The sequence below is a fragment of the Microtus pennsylvanicus genome, chromosome X (genome assembly GCF_037038515.1).
Source record: "Microtus pennsylvanicus isolate mMicPen1 chromosome X, mMicPen1.hap1, whole genome shotgun sequence".
Lineage (NCBI taxonomy): Eukaryota > Metazoa > Chordata > Mammalia > Rodentia > Cricetidae > Microtus > Microtus pennsylvanicus.
The window spans coordinates 111,596,338-111,620,134 of NC_134601.1; the positions used below are offsets into that span (position 1 = coordinate 111,596,338).

At 39.3% G+C, this 23,797-nt stretch overlaps 1 protein-coding gene across 1 annotated transcript in view; it reads right to left on the bottom strand.

The window, feature by feature from the left end:
- The window catches only part of Ptchd1 (patched domain containing 1), a 51,438-nt gene that overhangs the window by 13,285 nt on the left and 14,356 nt on the right, over positions 1-23,797 (bottom strand). Inside the window, exon 2 of the mRNA XM_075957697.1 lies at positions 3,082-3,742. Within this exon, the coding sequence (XP_075813812.1) occupies positions 3,082-3,742 (661 nt within the window). The remainder of the gene's footprint in view (positions 1-3,081; positions 3,743-23,797) is intronic.

The window sequence follows — 23,797 nt, forward strand, 5'->3', positions numbered from 1 at the left end:
GGCTGGATCTGGCCTTGTATGACTGTAGTCACACTAACAATTCTGAGTTTGTTGAATTTGAAATTTATAATACTTACCACATTATAGAGTTTTTAATAACCAAGGATACTCGTGTATTCAATATTTTATGAAACTTTTTTCTTCTAAATGAAGACATATATATATATATATGATTTGATATAGTTTTACATTACAAACAAAATCAAGAAGATTTTAAATAACCTGATTTAGTTAAGTACAAATAAGCATTTTTATAGACAACAAATTATTAGACAGCTAATTTATGTGTAGAACAAAGTGCTTAGCACTGCATTTCTTCTTGGTCTTCTGAAGTGTTTACTGTTAATTTAGGGCCAGTTATCAATAAACAGAACTAAACACTGGTCTTGAATACATTCATGAATCTGCTCTTGCTTATATTTCATTTTGCAATCATACTCTAAGGATGAAGAGTTTATCTAAGAAATCCAGAAGGGCAAGCATCCTAAATCCAGGCATTGTTAGTTTTATGAGCATATTAAACACTCAGCCTTTATTGCAAATGGGCCTTAGCCATTAAAACGTGTAGTTTCCTCTCACGTCATGACTAAGTAATTTGAAAACCCTATGGGCTGAAAATGGACAGAAAGGTTGCAGGCAGATTGCCATCAGGAAAAATGGTCATCAAATCAATGCAGGGAAGCTACACCAAATATCCCAAAGAAGGAAGGACCTGGCGCCTGTCCTGCTTGTCCTCTTTTACTGCAAATACCTGTTTTGTTTAACTTTGCGGTGGTTGTTTTGTTTTCTGAAATAAATTCCAAGGTAAAGTTCAGTGACAGTCTCCGGGGAGCTGTGGAACTTCTTACCCACTTCTGGACTTGCTTTCTAAAGACACTCCTCTCTAAGGGCATCATCTCGTCCTGCCCTCACTCACCTCCCCTACTGTGCCAATATTGTCTGATGTATTATTTTGTGGTGTTTATATGTACATATGTATTATATTTACTTATAATGAATACTCAAATTATTTTTAAAATGCAATGTAAATTTTGAGGAAACATTAAAGATTCTCATGCATTTTATTTTGTACAGCTTCGAGAAGTTTTGAACATTTTCAGTTCATTGTACTTATTAAAATCAGGTTTGAATGTTATTACTGTAAGATTAATTCTAAGAAGCTTTAAATACTGTAGTTTATTTTCCTTAATTTTAAGAAGCTTTAAATATTATAATGTTCTTTGTGATCATTGGTAATAGGTTGGAGTGCCAGAAAGCCAAACTCTCAGTCCTTTCCCAAGCTTTCACATGCTTTTTTTGTCACCTTAAGAACCTTTGTATCTCCCTTCAGTTCCCAACCAATTTCTTATTCTTGTTTATCTTCGTCTTGCAAAAGAAACAACAGAACCACTATTTTTAAAATGAAAAGTTAAAAAAGAACCCAAGGACTCGAGCATGTGACTAATCATGAGCAACACATCTTAATTTCAACCTTGACTCAACTCTCCCAGGAAGTTACTAAGACTCAGTCCTCCACACACTTTGAGGAACTGCAGGGCCGCGCGGATTCCACAACTGACCTAAAGATTCTTGGAGTCAGTTTAAAGGGCGAGCTTGTGCTGCCTTGTTATCTGAATGGATGCAGAAGGTAGTAAGGCAGCTTCTTTCTCTGTTGTTTTCAAGAGTGACAACTAAATTGATTTAGCAGATTCTCTGACTGCTTGGCTTCTCCACAGGGCCTTGCTTTCCACAAAAGCTCCTAGTATATGTTTATTGAGCAGGTCTCAATTTGCATAGGTTGCGAAGCATTGAGGGCAGCATGTAGCTCCATCAAGCCTGCTTATCATTCAACTGTAATTCAGTAGCGATTTGTTAGGAAAATTCCGGTTTTTACTGCTGCTCTAAAACACAGCATAAGACTTACCAATGAAATAAATCGTGGTGAGTTCTCAGTCAACAACAATAGACAACCACAACAGTCTTGTATCGTTGGTATCTGATCCCAAGTGACATTTTAATTTTGCTAGAGGAATTGATGAGTAGTTCCCACAGGAAACGGGGGAGGAGTGGGGAAACTAACCTAACCTAACCTCATTCAATCTTTGTCTGACAGGAACTTTACCTCCCAGTGTACTAGACATGTCATCTTTAATAGCAGGCCGGCAGAAGCGCTAATGCTGTGAACACTGTGACTTTGTTTTGAGCATTAACTCTGTTAAGGGATTCCTGATGCTCTTCCCCAGTGACAAACTTTAGAAGAGCCCTATGGCCACCACTGTAAGATGTTCGTACCAAGACTAATAACGAAGATACCCTTGTTGCTGGTATTTCACAGGAGGCTTTCCAAGTTCTTGTTTACTTATCACATCCTTTTGTGTGATGCTCACATCTACTCTATTCATTAACAGATAGAGAAAGGAAGCAGGCAGCAGAGCCTGCTTGCCCTTCCTTTTGCAATTCTAAAATTCCTTGAGGGCTTCTCGCCCTAGTCACCTGGGGAGTTTCTACCGCTGCTGGGAGAAAGTGCAGAGGGGTTAACTAAGCAGGGGAACAGCCCCAGGTCAGGGCTTTGGTGGAAATAGGCCAGCTTTCTCAGCCTTCAGGGAGGATCTTTCTGAGGAGTGTTCTACCTGATCTTCTAAAGGTCTCCAGCAGGGGGCGGGGGACTGATCTAACAGTACCTACAGCAGTACCCCAACCTGCTCAGGCTTGTCTGTCTTTCTGGCTCACCTCTTCCATTTCCCTAGTGGTACTACTAGAGCTTTTCTCCTAAATAAACTACTTCTATCTGCATCCCCTACTTGGGTCTGATTTGAGGAAACACACCCAACACACTAGAGCACAGACAAGATTGGTATTTGCCAAATACTACAGAGTTATTAAATGAAGGAACATGGCTAGAGCCAAAGTGTTTGTTTGACTTTTTGGCATTTGTATCAGATTAGGATGTTCCTCAGTTGATGGAACTTGGTCCAGACTTTCTCAGGAAAGTGAAAACTCTGTATCTGAAAACAATTATTAGATGGTTCTTTGAGAAAACTAGTTACCACTATAAACAGGAAACAAAGAGCAAAAACAAGGAAAAGGAAAGGCAATAATTACCTAGCATGACGAAAGGGAGTCCCAGGAAGGTGGAATTGTATTTTCCACCGGTAAGATTGATGATTCCAGCTGCAGTGAGAGTGGCTAGGCTTATGCTCACCAACCCAAGTAGGCCCAACCAGGGTTTGCTGCGGACACAGTCCTGCATCGAGCAGCAGAGGATGGCCATGGTGACTACCAGGATCAGGCTGGTGACCAGGTAACGTTCTGATACACGGCTGGTCTTCTGGAAATCTTCCCTCAGTGATGAGGATGTGTATGGGTATATTTTGACTTTGTTGTTGGATTTCTGGAATAGTTTGACAGTGTCGCAGAAGCTGGATTCCCACCTCTCTGCTACCATGTCATTGAGACTGTTGATTGACTGCAGATAGTAAGTGAGCTGAATGGCCTCCGCAGATTTTACCCGATCCTTGCTGTGGACAGTGACACCTCCAAGTTGGTGCCCATTGTAGACAGCCCTTCCATCCTTTAAGTGAGTGATGGGATATGTGATAGCAAAGTTGGTCCGATTGGTGGCCCGAGCATTCTTTAACTCTTCCAGGACATGTATTATGTCATCCACAATGCAAGTCTTATCATTATTCAGGACACATATGTGGGCAAATGTATAGTTAAAGCCAGGCCTTGGAACCTGAATCTTGGTTACAGCAGTATGTAACTATGGGGGAGAAAAACAACAGTTAGATTTTTTAATGAACAAGTAGACATTAATAAGTAACATTAGCTCCAGAGATTAAAATATTTCTTTTTTTTTTGGAAAGAAAAAGTCATTAGTTTAATCTGTAAAGAAGAGAGTTTAAAAAATGTTTTGCCCATAGACACAAATAGGTAGTAGAGATTGAAGACATACACTGAATTAGTAGTTTTCAGCGTGGCTCCCAGGATAGCAGTGTCAACCAAACAGCTTGTCAAATGCAAATTTTTAGGCCCTATTCCAGACCTGAGAAATCTGATTCTCTGGAGTGCAACCTAGGTAGATCTTCTGGCAGATTCTGATGGTGCTAACATTTGCGAAGTATTACCTTCAATTACCAATATTACTTCTATGTTCCTTTTATTTGTCACCAAAATAGTCAATAATGTTTGCAAATCTTACATAGGTCTCTTGTTTATTATTTTTCTTGGAAACACAATGTAACAAGTGAAAGAAGGTACAGTTCTGAATGCAGAGGTCTCCTGAAGGCTAGTCCTTTACTACCAATTTCCAGGGCACCTTAATAAGCTTATCCAATTACTCTCTACTATAAAAGTCAAGAAGTTTACCTTGATAGATGTGCTGGCTAGTTTTATGGCAACTTGACAGAAGCAGAGCTAACAGAGAGGAGGCTCTTCAAGTGAGAAGATGCCTCCATAAGATCAGGCTGTAGGCAAGCCTATAGGACATTATCTTAATTAGTGATTGATGCGGGGAGGGTCCAGCCTTTTGTAGGTGATGCCATCTCTGAGTTGGTGATTCTGGGTGCAATAAGAAGGCAGGCTGAGCAAACCATGGGGAGTACCCCAGTAAGCCGCACCCTTCCATGGCCTCTGCATCAGCTCCTGCCTTCAGGTTCATGAACTGCTTGAGTTCATTACCTAATTTCCTTTGATAACGAAGAGTGAGTGGAAGTGTAGACCAAATAAACCCTTTCCTCCCCAACTTGCTTTAGTCATGGTGTCTCATCACAGCAGTGGTAACCCTAACTAAGTCACTAACCCTTGCTTCTCGGCTGTTCCTTGTCTGCACAAGTGGGAAATGCACGAAATGTTAAAAGTCTAGCTGAGACAAATTGAAATCATACTAAAGGAGCAAAATGTGACTTCTATACACTTTAAGGCTTGGCCTGACGTGTGCTTGTAGAGTATTTGCCTATTCTGTGCAAGACCCTGGTTTGTATCCCCAGTATTCTAAAAATTATTCTACACACCTTGACTAGTGTCAGATTGTGGTTGTGTCTAGTGACTTTATACTTGCCATCGAATAGCATATAAGAAGCTAAATAACATCTACTACTCCATGCCAAGCACAGTTCTAGGCATTAGCACAGATTAGCTGACCAAGAATTTATACCAGAACACAAAGTAGATATGAATACTGGCCTTATCTCCCAGGTGAGGCAACTGAGACATGGAGAACTTAAATCATTTGTCTAAGATCATGTATATCATAATAGGTCGAACCATGCTAAACCTAGCAGTCTGAACAGGGCCGGTGCTCTTAGGCTTTTACCATACATACCTCTAGGTGCCAGAACTGCAGTGAGGATTCCTGCCAGCAGCTGATTCCTGAATTCGTGCTTTTTTAACTCTGCTGCTAAAATTCACATGGAAGTGTATATAGAATCTAATATCTGAAGTAAGAAAACAGGTAGTATGTTTGTGAGGGGATTATGGGATTTAAATGAACTACTACCATGTGCCAGGGCATCACACTTTACCTCCTCTTGGCAATTCAGTTTAGAATGAGAATTAAAAAGGCTCATGGAAGTCTTGCAGCTAGGGCTAATTGGCATCTTAAAATGGCATTATCTTCTGTTTCAACTATAGATACATAGGCCCTCAGTTAACTGTTTCAACTCCACAGTCAGTTATTTTCATGATGGCTTTGTTGTACCTGTGTAAATGTAGCTGGTCTGCAAAAATGAGGCCAGTGAGAGACATGTGTTGAAGTGTTAAATAAACAAGTGTATCTATGGCTCTGCCTAACATTCAGTGGACTCTCCCACAAGAGTCCTCATGACCCTTCTATATCTTCTCTCAATCTGTTCTAAATGGATTATTGGTTAAGATGTTTTACTGTGCATGTGTCTGAGTGAGGGGGAAAGTAAGCTTTTTTCAAAATGTCTCAGAAGCACCAGCTGTTAAAGTACTTTACTTAGACCAGAGATGGAGTGGTTCATCCTAACTCCCATTGTCCCCTTCCCCCACATCTCTTCATGAACACAACCCCTTAGGCTCAGAAGAGATTTGTTGTATTTTCGTTGGCTAAAATATTTTCATTTCTTTCACATACACATATAGTCTTCTAAATATACCTAGCAGGCTATTTTTATCGTTTGAACCATATGCTGAAGTTTTCTATTGATATTTTGGGATTAATGGCCAGAAAACACCTTTCAAAGGTTTTAAGCTCTGAAACTATCGTTCCACCCACTTTTGTCTGAGCACAGGCCAGCAAGTCTTGGTTAGGATTACTCCTAATCACTGAAAGTTTCCAAATGCAAAAGGTGATTTTGGAAGAGGAAAAAGTAAAGGAGACTGTAAAGATGAGTGGATTTTGATAAGAATCAAAGACTTTGTGTGAAAGAGCCAGAACAGAGAAATGATATTGAAAGAATATATATGTGTAATATTTAGTGCATTGTTTCTTTCCATAAGCAGCGCAATAAATCTCCCTTAGAGTGATTATCAAATATGTCAAGAGGAAAAGATTGCCAAATAAAATGGTGTTAAGCCACAGGGCTGAACCCAATTATAACAGGGGATATTTTTCCATCCATTTCCTCCAATGACCATGCCCTGTTAGTTGGGGAGGTATAAACTATTTAGCGATCTGCCAACTTTGCAAATCTACTGCTGTGACCTCTGGGAATACACATGGAAGGAAGGAGACACCGTATTAACCCCTGTGCTAGCCAAGATTGCTGAGAGTTTTGGAAAATGGGAAGGAACCTTATTGGCTTGAGACCAGAAAATGTCTTAACTGAGCAGTAGAGATGCTGTGACATGCAGTTGTCTTGAATTTCTGATGGAGTAGTGGGTGGCACATGTATCACTCTGCTTCTGAGCCATAGGGTGACAGAGAATAAACAACAAAGCAGTTGGGTGGTGCCTAAGGCCACCCACCTGGCAAGGGAAACTATGAGATTGTGCTGTAGAATAAGAGATGAGAAGGTAGAATAGAAATTGAAAGTTGAGATGCATCTTTGTGACTTTTGAAACCACTCAGCTCTCATCATTTATTCTAATGACTACATGTCAAGGATAAACACATTTCACTCTTGGACACTAACATTGTTATGGTCAGATATCTTACATATAATACTCAAACATCTACATGTTTGCATGGTTTTAGAATGCTCTGATTTGCTTTCTGAAAGGAGCCCTAAGGAAAGAAGTAGAGCCCTGGCATTCTAAGTTGTGATACAATGTATATTTGCAAGATTTAGGAAAGAAAGGAAAATCCAGAGAGATCGAAGTTATGCTTCAGCTAGACTATAATATAAAAAGCAGCAACCAACATGAGTGTAGTAAAACATTGGTTAAGAGGCTTTAAGAAAAGAAAAGGAAGAGAAAGTAAGACATATTAATAGCCCTAACCCTTAACATAGCCTGAATCTGTCACATGGATCTATGGAAAATCTGCATTTGTATGGCTATGTATAGATGCCATTAAGCCATGACACATTCAGTAAGTACTCACCAAATCTACTGTGTTGTCAGTAATATGATAATTTTCCTGAACTTAGTTTGCTTGCATTCATGCATGTGAAATTACATGAAATACAGCATTGAAAATGAGAGGATTCTAACAAAAAACAACACCAAGTACTTTGTAATAGTAAAGCCCATGCCTATATAAATCCTGATCATGATATTTTGATTATTATATATTTGCCTCTAAAGACATTAGGCTTGAATGCTAAATTGAAATTCATTCCAAGCCTCTGAACATATCATTTAAACTGTCAGCTTCTTTTGCTCTTTTCACCCTTCATGTTAAGAATAATAATAGTACTACTGACGAGTCTGCTAAAGATTTTAAACACATTTTAAAACTTTATTCAAGATCAAGACTGTGGACATGTTTAAATTATTACTCCCATTTTGCAGCTGAAGCAAGTGAGGCTTAATGAGCTTCAATAAGTCAACTAAGACTTGCAAAGTAAAGGGCAGATGCAGGACTCTAAATCAGGCCCAACTCCATAGCAGAATGCAGTCTGAGACCAACACAAGTTCAGCAGAAAGGACAAAGAAGAATCAGACAAAGATGGAGAACTGTCAGGCTACCTGGTTCAGCTAGCTAACTGCCAGGGTAATGACTGAGCATACTTGGAGATCCAATAAGAGAGATCAGAGATGATGCAGACAGATAAGCTACACCTCACCTTATACTTCAACATCACGTGACAATATGAACAAATAGTGAATGGGTAGCTTATACTTTTCTATTCTTCTTACAGTGTCTAGAATTGCCAGATAAAGCTTTTCAGAGATGAGCTTATTAGTTATTCCGCCTTTGAGCCAGGAAGCACAAGAGAATCTAGTAATAAGATATGTGGGATTCCAACATGGCTTCTCTGCTTACCTTAGATATGCTGGAGATCCTAAGCATGTCACACTGCTGCTTTTGGTCTAAGACTTCAGGTCTCATATTTTCAGAATAAGCAGGGTGCTTGGGCCTAGCTGATTCTGCCGTTGTTGTTGTTGAAAATAGACTCTTCTCTCATACAATACATTTCAACTACAGTTTCCCCTCCCTTTACTTCTGCTGGCTAGCTCCACCTCCCCTTCACCTTCAGATCCACTCCCCTTCCTTTTCCCTTCAGAAAATCTTCAAGAAATGACTGTCAAATAAGACAAAAGAAGAAAAAAATAAGACAAGGCCAATTCCCTCATACCGAGGCTGGACAAGGTAAACAAATAGGAAGAAAGTAGTTCCACAAGCAGGAAAAGACACATCCACTCCCACTATTAATAGTCTCCCAAGAACACCAAGCTAATAGCTATAACGTATACACAGAGGATCTACCTAGTGCAGACTCTCTTAAGAACCCACCATTGTATTTGTAATCTTACATTGTTCTTAGATAAATGACATCTGTAAACTATACAGTCAGATACTACGTGAAAGAAAGTTAACATCATAAATAACAATTGAGATTTATTAAAGCTACTTGAGGCATACTTTCCAACACACTGAAGATCCTTTTAAGGCAATGACAAATCTAAAACTAAAGGAAACACAGAAAGAAAACAGGACAAATAAAATGGATATACTTAAAAGGTTTTCTTCTCTGAGTGATTTCTCATTCTGGGGAAGCACTGGCCTTTCTAATTCCCTTCTGGCAGAGTCTGGGACAAAGCCAGGATGGGCTGCCGGTCACCACAGGCCAGAGTCTAATTTCCTTTCTGCCTTTCCTTGGCACACTCGCACCTTCCTCAGAAGACAGCAGGGACACCTTGTAGAGGAGGGTACAGAAAGGATGTGGAAGGAAGGAAGTGTCTGCTTCTGACTGCTGATTAGCACAGGAAAATTACCTGTGGGATACGAGATCTGATGCAATTTTGCTATAAAGAGGGGAGGAAAGGCAGGATGATGATTCTGACCATGTAGGGTCTTTAATGTGCTTTGAGAGTTCCTTCAGGTAGTCACCCAGCAATCCCCACTGTGAGGAAACACTTGGAAAAGATGTGTATTCCGTGGTCTCTGGCAAGATGCAGTTCAAGCCACTCCAGTGGGCCTTGGCACAGCATCCCTTTTTCCAGCTTATTCTCCTCCTTGTCTCATGTTCCCACCCAATTTTCTGCTGCTACTATAGAATAATCTGCACACATTAAAGCAAAACAGAAAGCCAAGAGATATTGTTGGTTTATCTTTCTAACCTATGTAGCTTGCCCTCAGATATTACCATCCAAATGACACTAAATCATATGTGATTAAAAATACTTTTAAGGAATAGGTTGCTTTTTTTTTTACCTACATCAAATGACTTCTGCACTGAATCCCTCCAAATCCCAGGTCTCATTTAGGTTCTATGTTCTGCCACTATAGGTGACCAGGTAGTATCTGGCAAGATAGCCTCACCTAGCTCACACGAAAACACCTTGAAGCAGATAGATTTGGTCTCTGCAGTTCATAAATTACGCTAGCTCACTGTGTGTTACGTTTTGTCTTTGCATGAGCTCACTCTCACCCACTCGCTTTCCTCTTCTTTTAATAACCATGAATTACATCAGAACACCAGAAGTCCAATGTTGAGGACTGTTACTGTGATTCATTTGTAGAGCAGCCAAAAGCAAGTTAGTCATCCCTTAATAAGCGAACAGAAATAATCATTCTGCCTTTGAAACATTACATATTTCATAGGACACCAAATTTAAGCTGTGGATGAAGCCAAACAAGTGACTATCTGATCACACATTTCCCTTTGCACACGAGTGCCTAGAATCATGTGTATCAAACTGTTTGTTGCTTCTGTCAGTACTGGAACAGCAGTACAGGCCTGGGAGAGCCCATCATGCAGGTTTTGATCTTTACTTTGCAGGGATAAATTCTCACACTGTGGGTGTTGATACTGAAAAGCAGCCTAAACAACCCCATTTTGTTAAGTTCCCAAACAAGCTCAGTTTGTCTTCCAAGGCTTAGCTAGGAAAACAGATCCCTTTCCATTTGAAGGTACTGAACCTGAGGTTTGAGAAAAAACACAAAAACAAAAAGAAGTTGGTGAAGGGAGAAAGCAGATGCAGTACACAATTTCAGCTTTTGCCTTATTTCATATTGCTCTTGACGAGAAGATAATGTAATGTAATCATTTCCATAATGTTGGAAAAATTTTCATTTAGTTAATTAAAAAAAAAAGAAATCCCAATATCTGAAGATTCCTAGAAATCTGTGATGTTTAACTTTCTAATCAGAGCTACTATTTTTTTATTCCCTTATGTCCCGACTTTGCTTTCGTGGCCAAGCTTAAATGCTTTCGGAGCAAGTTCATGGGTAATGAATCTTGTTTAATAGTTGTAACTGGAGCAATGCTCATAGAAAGGAGACTGCTAAAGCTGGTTGGCCAAATGGCAAAGGAGTCAAATGCACAGAACAGGCAAAAGTTGTTTTAAGATTTAGGAAGGAGACCACAGCCAGTAAAGCGAAGTAAAATAAAATCAAGAAACCAAGGACATGTAGGTCTAGAGAATGCAGAGCAAGTAGGAAGAGCACTGCATTGGGCATCCAACGGTCTCTGTTCCTGATTTTGCTGGTCATTTCAGATGAAGGAAAATGAATCTATGAAAAATGCCACCTTCCTGGTTCAAAATCCCCAAGGGTTTGCCCATGCTGAATTTTCAAGACTCATATTTTGCTGTGCTTCTACTACACTGCTCTTCATACTCTTGGGTCTCACTTCTTCTGGGACCTACCAAACCTGCATGCTCACTTCCTTCACTTCCCTTTCAACATATGCCCTGATAACACCTTCAGTTGAAAAACAACCACCACCATCAATATCTTATTTTGACTTTGTCCCAGCACCAATTATGATATGCCATCATCTCTTTGTTTCTATATTCTGCTGTCCTCATGGGAATACAAATTCTGCCATGCTAGGGTGTATTTGTGGTTTACTAGTACATTTTCTTTACACAGAAGGGTGCCTAGAGCATGTACTGCATAGATGTGGGAAAAAAAAAACCCACATAGTTAGAAGAATCTGGAGACCGAATGAACTTGTGTGTGTGTGTGTGTGTGTGTGTGTGTGTGTGTGTGTGTGTGTGCATATGTGCACATTTTTGTGGAATCCAGAGGTTAAGCTCAGGTTATTTACCAATTTTTGAGACAGGGTCTCACTACATACCTGTGGCTGTCCTGGAACTCACAGAAATCCACCTGCGTCTGACTCCAAAGTACTGTGACTAAATGTCATCTTGTTTATTGAAACAAAGTCTATTGCTGGGTGCCCTGGTGCACACCTTTAATTCCAGCACTCACTAAGGAGGAAGAAGCAGGTGGTTCTCTGTGAGTTCCAGGACACTAAAAGCTATCTATAAAGATGCTGTCTCAAACAAACAAACAAACAAACAAACAAAGTTAAAACTAACAAAAATGCAAAACCAAAAGAAAACAAAAAGCTATCATTGACTTAGAGCACGCTGAGAAGGCTAGATTGGCTTCAAAACTGAACCTGAATCCTCTGGAAGAACACCCTACCCTCTTAACCACTGAGCCATCTCTCTGGCCTAGGAAGTACAATGTTTTTTTAATTTTTACTTAAAAATTTCCACCTCCTCCCCTCCTCCCATTTCCTTCCCCCTCTCCCATCCCCCTCCAATTTTTAATAAGTATGTGAATACTGAATTCCAGGCCAAGCACCTTTTACGTGTTATCACAATGACCCTTTGAGGGAGGGATTATCTCTTTCTTTCAGATAATGAATCTGAATTAAATTAGATGCCTAAAGTCATTGTCTTTGTTTGGGATCCCAGAGAAGCTTGTTTGGAGGTCAGGCACCATGCATGTAAGACATTTGGAAGACAATCCCAGATGGCACTAAGAAAAGAATTACAATGTGAGACAGGGCTTGAGCTTCAATGAGCATTTGTTCTTTCCCCTTTCTTATCCCTTCCTCTCTATCAAGGGTCCTATCAGACTCCAAATTTGGAATAATATGTTTGTAGGAGACAGTTTACTGGTCCTAAGTCAGGATTTTAAGGGAAAAGCAACTGCATAAAGAATGGCATTGCACATTCATTCATGAAATTATTCCTTTTCCCCCACAAATAAAAGCAAACATGCACTCATTCGGAGCATAAGCATCTACATTCCAGTAGAATTTACACTTTTAGTAGCTTTAGCCCATGGAAAAAGATCAAAACACTAAATAACCCACATCCATAAAATATTTGAAATTGCAAATAATAACTTAAATTTATACTTCATGGAAAAATGGCTCCATCAGATGAGTTTTTTGTCAAGTTACATTTTTCCTCCAATGGGTTGTAAAGATGAGAACAATGAAAATTAAGGCTGATGACTGAAGAAACAATGACAACAGAATGTTCTGCCTGATGACATGTTAACACCTCTCCTGGATGAAGGACAGTGAACCTTAGAACCTTATGCAAAGCATAAAAGAATCTTAGCAGAAAATATATTTTCCACTGGAAATAATTTTTCTCTCAAGGTGCCCACATAAAGTTAATACTCTTTTTTTTTCAAGACAGGGTTTCTCTGTAGTTTTACAGCCTGTCCTGGAACTTGCTCTTGTAGACAAGGGTGGTCTCGAACTCACAGAGATCCGCCTGCCTCTGCCTCCCAAGTGCTGGGATTAAAAGTGTGCACCATCTCCACCCAGCTCAAAGTTAATACTCTTAAAACTCAAGAGTGTCTCAGTTGTTGCTCTCATTTTCCTGGTCTGGCAGCATCTGGCCAAGGCTGTGATTATTTCTGTGACTGCACTTGCTAAGACCTTGGTCTTCTGAGAGGTGTTGATATTGATGGCATAGTGTGTCTTGATGAAGACATGCTGCCTAACTTCACATCTCAGTGTTGTTATAGGTACATGTATGCCTCAGCTCTTCATCTGTAGAATGGTGATGGTGATCATACCTAATCTCAATGAAACTGTTAGAGAATAAAGTAAATGTCAAATGTGAACTTATCAACAGTTTCTGACACACTAGTGCAATAATACACAAACTGTCTGAGAACAAAAACAAAATGAACAAGCAGAGTACTCCATCCGTATCTTCTGCTTTATCTTGGTGCTCTCATGTGTTTTTCTTTAAATGAGGATCTTCCTCAGTTGTTTTTGAAAAGTATATTCGATGAAATGAAAAGGTGACAAATTTCTATGTATCATTGTTAATAAAGAGAATAGCTGGATAGCATGTGTTTCAAAGTTGAAACCTCTGACTGAAGAGAAGTTCAAAACACTGACTACCCTTCTGGAGAACCCAGGTTCGAGTCCTAGCACACACATAGCAGCTCAAAGCTATCTGTGACACCAGTCCCAGGGAATCTGATGCCCTCTGTGGGTACTAGGCATGCATATAGAGCACAAATGTGTATGCAGACAAATCACTTTTACTCATAAAACATTAAAGAGGAAAAGAAAGTTGGCACTTGTTAATTGCGACACAGGCTCCCAGTCTAAAAATGATCCCAGGTGCTTTACATTAGCTCTTTAGTGAGATGATTGTGCACATCAAGTAAGGAAATATAGACCGGTCAGGGAAAGGTAGTAGATGTAAGGGAAGCAATGTAAAGGGCATCAAATTACTACTGTCATAATGTGAAGAATGCTATACGTATGGCCTCATTTAATATTCACACCAAAAGAGGGAGAGACTATAATCTCCATTTACAAGAGAGGAAACTGTGTCTCAGGGAATTTAGATAGCTTGCTCAAGATCACAAATTTAGCATGTAGACCAGCCCAGATTTAAATATCACACCCAGAACATTGTTTCCTAAGGGAAGTTTCTTCAGCAAAGTAAAGACTTTATCTCTGATTGGAATTTGGATATTGATGAATTTATTTTCTGCATTATGCTTGATCACAGTTGACCACAGCATTGAGGATACTGGCATAGCAACGTCAAAGGGTCAAACATGAGAAAACAGCTCATGAGGAATAACCACATTCTGTCCTACATTGAATGCTGAAGTCCTGTAAATAATACATGCCCAAACAGAAACTTCAACGAGAAGACAAAACTCTATTACAGTGACAAGTATGTTTACCCAACCAGAGAGAAGAAAATATATGGAAAGAGAGAATACTGTCCAAAAATTAAAATGTTTCCTTTGCATCATGCTTATTTCCTATTGATAAACCATCCTGCCTTCGTCTTTGACTTGAAAGCTATCTTATAGTAAAGACAAACTAGGTTCAATCCCATTCATGATTAAACCTCAGTTTCTAAAGGATTGGGCCATGTCCACCAATAATCTTAATTACAAATAATTCTATACTGCCTATTCCAGAATACCTATGTTTCAGAAGGTTGTTATGACCACTTTGCAACCATGCCTATGTTTCAGAAGGTTGTTATAACCACTTTGCTACCATGCCTATGTTTCAGAAGGTTGTTATGACCAACTTGTTATGCTCATGTTCCCCTTCTTTGAACTCTGCTTATTTATTTACCAAATTTCCTTTCTGGAAACCAGAGCCATAAAATCCCTTATCTTCCCCATGTCCAGCATTGATCTCTTAAACCCTGCTTTAGGAGGAACAGCTTCTCAAATATAATGCTTATATTACAAATAAAGCTTACTTTAATTAATTTGGCCAGGATTTTTGTCAGTGGTCTTTCTCGTAACATCTGTGAGATTAACACTATGTTGCCAGGCAGGAGGAGGGTGGGGACAGGCAGATAAACAAAGAAGAAAACCTTTATTGGTAACAAGGATAGTAGCTTCAGATTTACTGCAAAACATCATCATAGGTTTTAGGGTACTTGAGTATCATCCTTTCTTAAAGGCAGTTATGTGCTTTCTGAGGCAGGAATTTTGGTTCATTTAATCCTCTATATCCTAGGCACATAGAACAGTGCCAAGCACACCAGAGCCCAAAGATGTGTTGATTGAACCTTCAGAGTTTGTTCTTTCTTGCGGATTTAAAGTTCCTCTGGTGACCGGGAATGGTAGCTCATTTGTACCCATAGGCTCTTGCTGTGCTTCATGCACATCATTTACATCTTAAATAAACAGATGACATTGAACTTGATCCTATTCAAATTCCTGCTGGAGACAAGTGGTTGTTCTCATTAGAGCAACAGCTAGCCTTACACCTTACCCCTGACACACACACACCAAATTTGACATAATACTATGCTTAATTTTACAGGGCAGTTTAATTTTTTTATGCATATTGGATTGTTTTAGAAGAAAAATAAAAATTTAAAAACCTGAACACATAGAAAACTGTGTCCTATCATCTAAAAAAGTCATGTCTACTTAATTGTGTGTACGTTATTAACATTTTTATGTATATTGTAATCATGAAATTTATCATACCAACAGGAACATTGTTTTCATATTTTGTGCTAATTTTGATGACGAAAAGAGCACAGGAGTAAAAAACTTGACAATTCACTTACACTGTATAACAAGCTGACTGGACATGGATGGTAAATTTTAGAACAAACCATTTTTTTACTTACTTTCTGTGTTTCAAATATGTCTGAGATATAGTGCACAAGCAAAAATATTGGAAGTACAAAAATGCACTGTTCATCTCATAGGAGCAACAACTCTAAAGAGAGCACATCACAGGTAACTTAGGCTGCCTTTCAATGTCCCAAAGGATACAACCGCCAATATGACTTCATCTTTTTGTTTCACCATGGAACTTCAATTGTCTTTTGGCTTATAGCCCTAGTATTGTTGGGAACCTAAAGTATTGCATGTGATGCTATGCTACCACAGTAAAGGCATCAAGGAAGGAAATTTGGGGAAAAAAAAAAACCCTTCCATCTCTAACCATACTCACTATTTCTCTATTGCAACTTTTTTTTCCAGCTAAATGCTGTGATGTGTGAGATTCAGCAGGTTGGTTTATCTTGCTACTTCGGAGATGGTAGCCTCCACAGAACCCTCAGGATATCTAAGCTCCCTTTCCTGAACACTGCCACTCTCCTGTAATTGGCAAATGCCTTTCATTGAGCCATCTCACTGGCAGGGGGCCTTTAGAGGTAGTTTACCTAGCCAGGAGAGAAAAGTTTCTTTAATACCCAAAGATATCACTCTATGTGATTCTATCTTTAATGCTGACAATGCTTGCTGATTTTCAGGCTTACTGATGGGTTTCTGACACTGGAATGGTGGTCTGGCAGAGTCTGTTTGCTTTGTTGAGAAGTAGAGGTCATACAGAGAATTTATCTTGTATCTCATCATCAGTTATAGCAAAGACTCATTTCTTTAACAGGTTCTAAGTGAGTATACTATGTTGGGCATTCTGTAAACCCTGGGGAGATGAAGGACATTAAAGCATGATTGTATTCTCTGCATTGATTAGCACGGGCGAACCAGAAAGTGAAGTGCCAATGAGGAGGTAAAACGGTGCAATGAGCTGCAGCGAACAGGTCTACTTCGTTGGTGTGTAGTGGAGGGTGAAGGACATATAAATGAGTATGTGCACACACATGTGTATGGTAGTAGGGTGCTATGCAACACAGAATTGGAGAGGAAACAGGTTAGATGAAGAGCGATCTTTTCATTTATGAAGTAAAAGAAAAAAATTCTTAGCAACTTTGAATAAATCTTAATGTGGGTCATGTGAACGTAATAAAAACAGTTCTGATCGCTCAGAGCATTCAGAAAATAAGACAAATGACATTATTAGAAAATATGTTCAGATGTCTGAGAAGACAGAAGTTTGAGGTATTAAGGGAAGACTTTTTGGAGGAATTAACCTCTAAATGAGAGGTTCAGAATGTTAAAGATTTCATCCTGGGGAGAGGCTTGGCCAGGGGTTTGGAACTGGTGAAGAGCTTAGCAGGTGGGAATTGTGACCAAAAAATTTGCATACAAATTGTTTCTTTTTTTCTATTTTGTTCCTCCTACTTTGTGTTAAAGAATGTGGGAGAAAGAAAGAGACTCACCATAGTGGAAAATTAAAGAGCCAAGAAAAGACCACAGTGTCTTATCTACTAAAGTTGGAAAATAAACTTTTTCCTGAAGGCAACTGGAAGCCAAGGAAGGTCTCAAATTGGACTAGCTAATCACAATAGTTTCTTGGGCAGATCACTTTGCCTAAAGTGTGGTAGCTGGGTTTGGAAATAATGTGGCCTTGAGGCAAACAGAGAGCATCACACAGCAGTACAAGATCTACTACATTTCTGAAAGGTTGAAACCCTGGAGCTCATACTAACTTGAAGAGGGTGGAGTTATGTCTCTACCTCTATTTTTACTGATCTGGACAACTTATGCCAAGAAGTGAACCAACTTTCAGGTCTTAGGTCCTGATAAACTCTTTGTACTGCATTTCTCTGGTTTCTGTTTCAATGGGTCATCTAATAATTAAAGATTTACAAATGTGTGAATTTAGTTGATGTGGCCTTTAAGTCATCTGTATGTACACTTCGAAAAGGCAGGCACAGATCACACAAGCACAGAAATTCCTGGCCATTGTTTGATGTTATTTGGTAGCAGATGTGTTTGGTACCCTGTTAAAATCCTCTCTAGCCCTTATCTCTTGAGAGCACACCTGCCCAACTTCAGATGCCAGCATACACACTTCTTTGTCAAAGAGCCCACTTTGCCATCTGCTTGGCAAGCCAGAAGTGCTGGGAAATTAACATTTTTTAGGAGCAGTCCTCAACCAATGACAGATGGGAGTTGATGTTTTAAAATCTAGCTCCCTTTCCATGGGTGGGCTCACTCTGTGGTGTGTTTTAAACTGGGTTGCCTGAGCTTCCCTAGTGATATTATGGTCCAGATGCTGTAGCAATTGCCTGCTGAATTGCACACCCTTTTAGGCTTTTCCCCATTTATGGCTTACTTCTCTGTTCCTCCTCTAATTAGTCTTCAAATAAACTGTCTTTATCTGATTTCTTGTTTTAGGGTTGGCTTGTAGGGGAACATAAACTCAAACAATGTTCAGTAATGCCTAATGCCCCTGGAATGTGGTTCTTAGTGTCCTCAAAACACTAAATTATTCCAAAACCACCGCCTCAAGTCATCGAGATTCAAATATGAATATGTAGTTAAAAAAAAACTCGCATTGACAGTAAAGTTAGAAATCACATGAGCATCTCCTCTCCAATCTTTCAATGGGGACACATTTTTTTTCCTCTGATGAGACACATAGTAGGTATGCAATTATTACTTCTCCAAGTCATATTAAGAAGTTAATGTGTATAGAGGACAGGATGCTCCCAACTGCACATCTTCTTTCTTTGGGGAATAACTCTATTATCTTTCATTAAGGATCAAAAGAACTAACATGGCAGGGTCTGGGGTATGTTGCTGCCATGGCTGTACCATAACTCCTCAAGAAGGGCTTGGGTTTGCATTCTACCAGGAGTAGAAAACAGTAGAATGACAATAATATCTCATTTTCTGATTGCTTATGATAATAAAAAGTAGCCATCTTTTACTTCTACTTATTTTGAGGAAAGGACCTTTAACTGTAGCAACTTAGTTAGAAGCTTCTTCGTATAGTTCCTGACTACCTCAGTACGTAAGGTCTCAGGCTTCAGTGTTCTCTGTTGACAGCGAATGTTGGCATGTTACCCAAGCTGGATAAGAGTCCCTATCTTTACATTTCTGTGTTTCTGCTGTTATGGCAGTAAGTGTGTGGGAGAGACAGCTGATGTGTTCACTGGATCCTTTCCCAGGCAATGATGTACTTGGGGAGTCTGTGCTGGTGGAGGCAAATTCTCCATGCATCAGTGGTGCTGCCAGTACAGGTGTTGAAAGTTTCCATGGTGGCAGTGTGTTGGACTTCGGTTAAAACTGAGTGGATCTGTCGGCCAAGATTTGGGCTGCCTTTCTTCTTGCTGGTATTCACCCTTGTCAGATGCTTTGTACTCTTCCACTTTAAAGACAGGGTCACTGACTGTGCATATGCATGAGCATACACTCGTCGTCACTGAGGTGTAACTTGTACATGGTAAAAAGTATACATATCTTGAATGTACAGTGTACGTACTATCTGTTCACATACCCTTAACAGTATCGTCTTGGTCAAGAGAGAATATCTATAACACCAAAATGACCCTTTATGTCTGTTCCTAGCTAATACTGCCACCAATCCTAGAGAAAAAAATGTTCTAATATCGATTAATATTTACTTGTTTTGTCTTGAGCTTCTTCTAAATATAATTGTGTAGTATGTACATGCATGCGTAATGCATTTGTTACTAATAAAATAGCCTTCACAATCCATCTGTCTTGTGCTTTTAAGCAGTTTTTTGTTTGTATTCAATGTGCAAGTAATCTGTTGTGAGAAGGTACTGCATTTTATTGTCCCATTCTATGTTGGAGGACCTTTTAGGTGATTTCCATTTTGGTGTTTTTATAAATAAAAATTCCATGGACAGAGGCTTTGGAAGACATATGTAATTATTGATTTTAGGTATATAGTGATGTATTGGAAATTCTCTAACGAAAAAACAGCTCTGTCTGAGATTTGTAAACACCTCCGTAATTGCAATTTCAAGTTATTCAGGGCATTCAAAGTAGGAAAAGATGTGGCCAATGAGAATTCAGGAGTTAATTCCTGCATACCACTGGATATACAAACTTTGGAGTAAATAGATCATTTTACATGCCTATGAAAAATATGTTAGAGTTGAGGTTGCCCTATATTCTCAGAAATAAATATTTAGCATTATTTATGACTTTCACCATTCTGGTTGGTGTCCACCGGTATCCCATTTTTGGCTTTAATTTACATTACTGTGGTGACTGAAGCTAACTAGGCACCTTTCCATGTGCTCATTATCTTTGTGGTTATTTTCTTGTCCAAAGTGCCTATTCAAGTCTTTTGCCCTTTGGATTATTGGGTTGTTGTGTCTTTTCCTTATTGATTTGGAGGGAAAAAAAATCAAAGTTCAAGACTAGTGAGAATTGTGAGATATGCCAAAAGAAAGGAGAGCTTCTGAAGCAACATGACATTCTAGAAACAATAATCTGGCATAGGATTCACACAGACCCCGTGTCCATAGCCAACTAAATAACTTCTTGATGACCTTGAACAAAGTATCCTTCTGAGTCTTCAGCTTCCTCATAGTCAAAACAGGATTTCCTAATGAGACAATATAAAGCGTCAATCAGAAATATCCACTTGATCTGCCCAATTATTCTTTTGTGTACTGAAAAACTTTCTGTAATCTCAAGCAGAAAATGGGAGCTGGCACCTTTGCCCAGCAGTGCTATTCATGAGACAGATTGAATGGCCAGAAATCTTATATTCTTGGCTATCTAGTGATGTTTTTGTCATAGAGCAAATGCCTTTCTCATGGTGTAAGGGTTATATTATTTATCAGAAAACAAATGTTTTGTGGCCATGTTTAGTAATATGATATTCTTCAGGTACTTATTTGATATGGCCCAGAAAGGGTCCATACAGTATTTTTTAAAAGTCCTATATCTTCTGTTTAGGGGGAGATGTTTCCATGAATCAGCATTATTAAGAATCTGGGACTGTTTCTAGAAGGGTGGCATAGTGAATAGACAAGTCTTTCTAGTATGGGTTTGTCAGAAGCTTCAGCTTAGACAACATCTCCTCCACGAAGACTGTATTGCAAATGCTGGTTAGGTCCTTCTTGATACCCTTTGTGTAGATACATCTATTTCATCACTTGCCAACTTTTAATGACCGTGTTCTCTTAGTTGTCTAAGAAAGAGCTAAGTTTCAGTTTTTATTATATTCATGCTCCCAGCACACAGTGTCCAAGAGAAGGTATAAGATAAAACAAACATTCCAGGCAAGTGGGCATACTCTTATATGGTCTTCTTGGCATCACCAGCGTCCATTAAGCAGTCTCAATACTGAGAGGTGATTAAGTAAAAAGTACTGCCTAGTTCTCAAAGGCCAAATGAGTAAAAATGCAAGCAACAAGCCAACAAGAACAAGAGCATAAATTAAATTGAGTACATGTTCTCATATTCTTGTACAAGATACGGTGGCAGTTTAAAAAGAAATAAACAAACAAGTAGTGTACAACTTTTCTAGCCCGGTGCTCAAGAGAATAGATGCAAGATATTAATATATGCATTTCTAGAAATAATAGCACACAGGAATGAAGAATAAAGAAGCTTAAACATTGTCATTTTTCTTTCCAGGTAGAAATAATTTCCCTGGAATCAATATAAAGCAGCCTACAGACCTCAAACAAGGTTTCAGTTCATTTAAGAAGTGGGAGAGCTTAGGTGTTACTCTTGTTAATGCTGAGACATCGTGTAACAGAAGAACTGAGAAGACAGCACAGTATTCTTATAAATTGTTTTCCGTGTCAAGTTAGCCAGTTCAAACAATTGCTAAACTCTGTAATGTGTTTAGTGAGTATTACAGAGTGCCTCTGTATTGTTATAGTAAGTCGTAGCAGGCTTTGTAACTCTTCTTTTCAAGGAACAAAAGAGGAAACCTGAAATGTTAAAGATCAGATCACTCTGAAACAGAAATATTTTCACATGTTTTGCAAATAACTTTAGAAAGGGAGATTCCCAGTGTGAAGCAAGTAACTCAATGGGTAAAGCTCTTGGTGGAGATGGGTAACTTTGACAGATGACTCTGCAAAATGGCCCACTGGCCACCCACCCTGCTTCTCCTCTCTTTTTCTCTATGCATTTTTGATAAACGAGAAGATAGATTAGGTTAAAAGGATTTTGACTACATATTTTAAGTTAGGGGTTTTTTGGTCTTTACATGTGTGGCATGGCACTGGTATCTGTGTGTATGCGTGGGGGTGAACATGTGAGGCTAGAGGAGAATGTAAGGTGTCATGCTCCACCATTCTCTGCCCTATCCCTTTCAGAGAGGGTTTCTCACTGAACCTGGAAGTAAACTGGGACTCAGAAAGCCCCAGTGATCCTCTTGTTGCCACCATTCACAGTTCTGGCCTGACAGGTATGTATATGACTATATTCAGCTTTTTAATAAGGGTGTTGGGGATTCAAACTCAGGCATTCATGCTTGCACAGCAAGTGCTGTTACTCACTGAGCCATCTCTCCAATCTTGCTCAAATTTTTACATTTTTTTTCTGGGACTGATGGGGCAGACTTGCAATAACAACTACTAGGGAAGCTAAGGCAAAAGGATCAGAAATTCAAGGGCAACATGGATTACAGAGCAACTTCAATGCCAGTTTGGAACAACTTAATGAGACCAACTCTCAAAATTAAAAAAAAGATGGAGATACGACTGGGGATATAGTCCAGTGGTAGAAAACTTGCCGAACTGCTCCTCCCCAAAAATGTTTTACTTCTTTGATTAAAAAAAAAAATGGCAAGAGCAAGAGCAGCCTTCTTAACTTTTCTTGGTTTTGCCTTTGCTTCTGCATCCTCCTTTCCTGGGTTGTGCTTGGAAAACCTATAAGCTGGAAGGCCTCCAGTGATGAATCCCTGCTCACTTCTTAGATAATGGTAGACAATGCTTTGAAGTCACAAACAAGAGTTCAGAGTTCCCACATATAACCCACCCTGTTGGGCCAAAATGATCTCAGGGCCTGTACCTCGAGGCCTGTGAGACAGAGAAAAGCCTGGCTCTAGCTTGAGGGAACTGAGTGAGGATGAGACAGCAAAATCTAGGTAGATGCCCCTCCAGACAGAGGGAGGGCTTGGCTGTCTCTCATTGGCTAGAGGTACCCCCACATCACATGATGTCACTTAACCTATACTGAGTCACAGTAATAAACTTAGTTCCTGCTTTGACCTGATTCTCTATTGTGTTTGATTGTCCTGTGTCATGGGGCTGCAGAAGGGGCAGATAGTGCACTCATCTTTCCCTGGGAAATAAGGAGGCTAAGGAGGCCTAGAACCACTGAGGTTCCTGCAATCTTGTATCTTGTATAACTATAGTACACTATCAAAGCCATGATTTTCTCTTTGGTATGATGATATTAACTCTAGGCATGATTTGGGTGCTACCAGTTTTTGCATATAATTTTTTTGGTATATATGTAGAATGATACAAACTTTTATCACAATAGTTTAAGGAAATTTTGAAATGATCTTTTCTTCCTATCAGGGATGATCTCAACTCTGATTCCACATTAGAACCTTAGAAGTTAGCTTCACAAAAGGGGACATGTGTGGGCCCCACTCTAGATGATGTTTCAGTCCATTTAATAGTGTGAGTAGCTGATTTAATAGTGTAAGTAGGCCCCAAAAGTTTTCATTACAAACAAGATCTCTAAAGATGGAGAGGCTGCCAGACTGTGAATCACATTTGGAGTAGGTCACCCTATTTTTTGGACACTGGAATGAAAATAAGGGAGTGTGTGGTCTTATGTAACCTATTTGAATCACTCTGATGATTCTAACATGCAATCATCGTTAACAGGTAG